This window comes from Pleuronectes platessa, chromosome 16, assembly GCF_947347685.1.
Source record: "Pleuronectes platessa chromosome 16, fPlePla1.1, whole genome shotgun sequence".
Lineage (NCBI taxonomy): Eukaryota > Metazoa > Chordata > Actinopteri > Pleuronectiformes > Pleuronectidae > Pleuronectes > Pleuronectes platessa.
The window spans coordinates 20,594,359-20,600,410 of NC_070641.1; the positions used below are offsets into that span (position 1 = coordinate 20,594,359).

General features: G+C 50.6%; 1 protein-coding gene across 1 annotated transcript in view; it reads left to right on the plus strand.

Annotated features, from left to right (window-relative positions):
- The first annotated feature begins 2,503 nt into the window (after positions 1-2,503).
- The window catches only part of cacng3b (calcium channel, voltage-dependent, gamma subunit 3b), a 16,806-nt gene continuing 13,257 nt past the window's right edge, over positions 2,504-6,052 (plus strand). Inside the window, exon 1 of the mRNA XM_053442843.1 lies at positions 2,504-2,720. Within this exon, the coding sequence (XP_053298818.1) occupies positions 2,504-2,720 (217 nt within the window). The remainder of the gene's footprint in view (positions 2,721-6,052) is intronic.

Here is a 6,052-nt window from a genome sequence, read left to right on the forward strand (position 1 = left end):
ACATACTCGTGCACACACATGCACACATGCACATGCACACGTTCTTCTTCAATGTGTGGAGTGAACTGTGAAGCTCAGACCGCCTTGTGTGGAAGCCTCGCTGGAGTGGAATCATTAAAAACGGTCCGTGGCTCTTTAAGTGGCGTCTCTGCTTCTCTCCCGGGCGCGATTCTTCATGCATCGCTTGCCAATCTCTCTTTCTCCCCTAACCCCCCCCTCCCACTCGCCCACCCTCCTCCCCCCCTCTCTCTCTCTCTCTCTCTATCTCTTACTCTCCTCTAACTAATCAGTGCAGTGCAGGGGGCCACTAAGGCCGCGAACAGAGGAGAGAGAGAATAATGCAATAATAATTATATAATACATCGTATAATAATACAACAATACAACGTTAACTGTATTAATAAGTTAATATACTTCGATTCAGGACCAAGGACAGCGCCTCCAGGCCGCTCACACGTTCAGCACCACGGACAGCGCTCGCTCTCTCTCTCTCTCTCTCTCTCTCTCTCTCTCTCTCTCTCTCTCTCTCCCTCTCTCTCTCTCTCTCTCTCTCTCTCTCTCTCTCTCTCTCTCTCTCTCTCTCTCTCTCTCTTCAGGAGCGGCTGCAGCGGCGCGGCAGAGCACCGCCTGTGGGAAGATCTGCATTTAAAGACGCGGTGAACACGTGTGTCGAACATATGATATTGATATGAAGCATGTGCGCGTGTGCGTGCGCGCTCCGACATGTCAACACAGTGAGTGACGCTGTCGTCACGAACTTTGTGTGACTAAACATCAACAAAATGACGCGTCTCTTCCGGTGCTGATGTTTAAACTCCGAACATCCTCCCCGCTCTCTGCCGGAGATCCACCCGCAGTTTATACCGACGGCGTTGCGGCGGTGGGCGGGGACACGCGGCGGTGACGGGGTCGGTTTAGCTCCTGAAGGGTCGCTGTCACTCGCGAGTCCAATCCGAGCCGAGCGGTGCGGCCTCAGGCGGAGTTTGGGGAGACGCGCGCTTAGTTTTAGTTTGTGTTGGTTGGACCCGTGAGGAGGAGGAGGAGGAGGAAGACGAGCAGGAGGAGGAGGAGGAGGAGGGGGCGGCTGTCATTTTTTCCTCTCATTCGCAGGAACGGGCACGTTTTTTTCCTCGGGAGCAAGCGGGTGTAGCTGACCGAGAGGGTCCATCTGCAGGCGGCGTATATGGACCGGTTCGTCCCGGTTGTGGTCGAACTCCGGCGGTGAGAGCGAGCGAGGAGGAAATTGATGAATCCCGCACGGAGGAGATTTTTTTTTGTGCCTCTAACTTAAACCCCGATGCGTCTCCTCACTGCAGATAACCGCTGGTAGAACAGATTGATATCATCGGTGTTATTATCATTATTATTATTAAATATCAGCGACTGTCTGGGGCCGCAGCTCCCGTGCGCACATCTGGAGGAGGGGTACAGAGAACATGTCAGTGAGTCAACAGCTGGAGTGGATAACACACGACGGATCTCGGCCAGCGTCCGTTCTCTCTTCATAACCGACGCGTCTGGCCTTGATTCATCCTCCATTCATTCAGTGATTCAACAGGAAGAAGGAGAAGGGGGTGAAAACAGCCTCAGCTGCACCGCCTCACGTCTCAGCTGCTGCTGCTGCTGCTGAGAGACACCGGAGCGGATCCTTCCCCAGCGGTGAGTCCCCGGCTCATTTGTCTCAGTGGAACCGGGGGTTCAAATCCCCTCCGTTCACACATTGACGAGCGGTTACGTCGGTGAGGTAAAAAAAAACCAAACCAGTGCCATTTTATCATGATTATTGTTGTTGTTGTTCTTTTAAAGATGGAGTCCCCCCACGCAGACCCTGGCTGTTAGCGGTTAACAGATTGATGAGGGAGCTGTTTTGGAGGAGCAGCGGCAGAAGTTGAGAAAAGGGAAGAGAGAGGGGAAGGAAGAGGAGGAAGAGGAGGAAGAGGAGGAAGATCTGGTTGCTGCTGGATAACGCGGCTCTTTGCGCAGCTGGCCGTGCGTAACCGTGCGACGAATTACGCGCAGGGAAGAGGCGGAATGTGGTGTCGCCGTCACCCTGACTGACTGACCGGGGGCAGCGTCGGTTAGTCGAGGACAACCGGTGGTCGTGAAACCCTCCCCCGTGTGTGTGTGTGCGTGTGCACGAGGGTGACGGTGGTGGTGAAAACCGGTTTTTGATGCGCGAGAAAGTGACGTGCCGCCCCCCCACCTTCCCGCCCTTTGCCACGAGCCTCCTGTCAACTCCACGGACGAGGCAGCCAAGTATTCCATCTTCCTCCCTGTGCTTATAAACCCCCCCCCCCCCCCCCCCCCCCCGTTTACCATTTTTCTATTTTATATATATATATTTATATTTATAGATCCATCTCCGAGTGCCTGTCTGTTGAACACCTCACCCCCCGACTCTCCAAGTCTCGCGGGATATAAAGGAAATAAAAAAGGCTGAATCTAGCAGCGAAGGAGGAACGAAAGAAGAAAAGACACATAGAGACAAACCGGAGCCGCCTTTATGAAGATGCTGATGTGTGACCGCGGCGTCCAGATGCTCGTGACGACGGTGGGCGCGTTCGCCGCCTTCAGCCTCATGACCATCGCCGTCGGGACCGACTACTGGCTGTACTCGCGCGGGGTCTGTCGCAACAAGAACAGCGGCGACAACGACACGAGCCGCAAGAACGAGGAGGTGATGACGCACTCCGGCCTGTGGCGAACCTGCTGTCTGGAAGGTACGTGATCTGTCTGACCGCCCGGCTGTCTGTCCGGCTGTCGGTGTGTCCGTGTGTCTGTCTGTCACACACACACACACACACACACACACACACACACACACACACACACACACACACACACACACACACACACACACAGCTGTCTCTCTGCATCTGATGTGTGTGTGCATGTGTGTGTGGCTGTCTGATTTTCTCTGTCTGTCTTTTTCCCAGCAGCGTCTATCCATGTGTGTGTGTGTAGTTCTCTGCTCTTGCCACATGTACACGTACACGTACACACACACACACACACACAATCACACACATCTGTACTTCTATCTTAGTGAGGACCCTGGCAGTATGCCTCCCCAATGGCCCCTAACCCTTAACCATCACAGCTAACCGCCTAACCCTGACCCTAGTTCTAACACTAACCAATAAAAGTCTTAACCCTCAAACCAAATGTCCTCACTTTCCAAAAATGTAAATATAAATTCAAGCACACACACACGCGCACACACACACATGCAAATATGAGGAGCGTGTTCTCTGTGATGCTCTGTCACCACCGCCTCTTACCCTATGAATACATAACTCTTATCCTGACCATAACCTACAACTGATTCTAACCGAGGCTGAACCTCCAAGCAGCCACAGAAAGTGAGGACCATCCCAAATGTCCTCACTCGTCCCACACACACAGTCACACAGTGCATCTCTGTGCAACACATCCCACATCACGCAATTTAGGGTTCTTGCCCGCGGACGCTTCTGCATGCGGAATGGGGGCTGACCTTCTGTTTAGTGGACGAGCCGCTCTACCACCTGAGCCTCCCTAACCCTATAAATACCAAACCCTAATTACTTCCCCTAACCCGAACTTTCCCCAAACAGACCAAATGTCTCAAAATGTCCTCATTCTGTGAATTCTAGACTCAAAATGGTCCTCACAAAGATATCTGTACACACACACACACACTGTCTGCTTCTGTCTATCTAACACCACAGGAGCTTTGGTGTGCCTAGTGTGCGAGCGTGCATGTGTCTGTGTGAGTGTGTGTGTTTCCCTCTGTGTGAGTGTGTGTTTGACAGCATCCCATAATCCCTGTAACTCAGTTCTTAAGAAGCTGTCCTTTTCCCTGAATTCCCTCTTGCATCCCTCTCCTCTGCCACAGAAGAGAATGAGACAGTGTCCTGCTCTTGTTTGGTTGTCATCGCGCTGCATTTATAGCTGAAGGTACAAATAAAGCACTAACAGGCACAAACACAGACAGCTGGCAGCGTTATTAGCCAGGCAGCTGCAACGCTAACAAGTACCTGGGTCCCGCACCGGGCATTGTCGGGAATTTGTTCTTTTTGAAGCCGTGTTATCGGCTCGTTGTTGGGAGCCAGGGAAAGACAAAGATTTGGGCAGTGGGGGGGCAGAGTCACCTGGGCGGTGCTGGGATCAGGTGTCGGTTTGGCGGCCGCCACAGTTGAGGGACCTGTTGATTTATGCAAACACTCCCCGATTTACCTTGTTACTTCTATAACAGACTGGATTTAGGAAGCTCACTGGTCATTGGGAACATGGAGAAGGTTCTGTTGTGGGGACACGTGTTGACTTTGTGTTTCTGGAGGGAAAGGTTCGGTCTTTTTTTTCTCAATATCCGACAGTCAGCTCCAGATATGCTGTTCTAACCTGTGAGAACTGCTGCCAGTCACAAGTTTATTAATATCAGTTCTGTAGTGAAGTCAGCAGTGTAATCAAATACATTTAAGTGAGCTAATAAAAGCCCAAATAAGCTTTAATGTAACTCCAGTGGCAGTTAGAGACATTAGAGATGTAAGAGACGTTTTCACACATGACCCGCGGGTAGAATCTGGAGAATCAGCCACGGAAGTTTACCCAGAGTTTTCCTTTCACACATGCACAACACAGTGGGAGCTTCACAGACACACTCACAACAGCAACAAATCCTCTGCATCAGTCCGGCGAGAGGTGGAGCAGCCGGGTGCAGCAGGCAGAGACAGGAAGTGACGTATTCACTCCGCTGCAGAGATCACGTGATCAGTTCTTATTATTACAAACACGTCGGTGTCTTCAATGTGTGTGTCACTGCTTTTCACCTGGAGATCTATGTTTTCTTTTTGTCGTGTGTTGTAAGCATCATCAACCCCCCCCACTCGCTTGCGGTGAATCCGTGAGACCAGCACCTCCTCTAGAGAACATACAGGATATCTGCAGAGTTCAGTGCATGTCTGGAAGCAGAATCTTCCGTTTTTAGCTCTACTCTGACTGGAACATTTCCAATCCTCAAACAGTGCATGATCCCCTCCCAGCAAGAGGGTTCCCAGTTTGAATCCCAGCTTTCTGTTTGTGTTTGGGTGGGTTTTCTCCAGCTTCCTCCCACAGTCCAAAACTCGCAGATTGGGGTTAGATTATTCAGAGACTTTAAATTGACCGTAGATGTGAGTGTGAGTGTGAATGGTTGTTTGTCTCTTTATGTCGGCCATCTTCACGTACAGTCCAGGGGTATAGACCCCGCCTCTGGCCCGATGTCAGCTGGGATTGGCTCCAGCTCTCAGAAGATGATGGATGCATGAGTTTGAACATGTAGGATGAAGGGGGCAGTGACTAAATATAGATATATAGACAAAATAAGCCAAATAAGATGGATGATATGAAGGTAAACAGGCCGTCTCTTTAATTGGACCGCGACATACAAAGCAAGTCAAAGACAACAAGTGAATATATGAAGATGGAAAACACAGAGACGGGTGGGTGTGTTCCTCTGGAGCTTGTAGACGTGTGATCCTGTTTTCCTTCCACGCGGGAGCTCCGACGAGGCAGAGACGCTGCAACACAACGATAAGATTTGTCTTATTATGTCGGCAGGAGCTCAAATCACTTGTCTCCAAACCTTGAGTCAAACCCGAGGGAAACCTATAAAACTTGACAATTGGTTGTTTTCATTCTGTACGTGTTGCAGATTGCTTGGTGGAGTGTTTCCGATATTAGCAGGTGCTGACACTGTGAACAACCAAATCTGTTCGCTGCAACATGTCGGCCATCTGTCGTCCATCTCAGGCAAGCAAGAAACCGGAAAACACACGGTCGGAATCGAAAAGTGCGAAATCTGTGGTTCGAAAAGGAAATGTGTGACTTTGTGTTTGTGTGTGTGTGTGATTCTTCAAAGACAGTCGCACAATCTCTATTTAACACAAGAGTAGAAACGTGATCAAGAGAATCAAAGTGGTGCTCAGCAAAGAAACAAGGATGTATCGTCTGGAAACCATGAACCCATCCTTTATATACACCAGTTATCCTCTTGAGGGTCGTGGGGGGGCTGGAGCTTGAGCCAATCCCA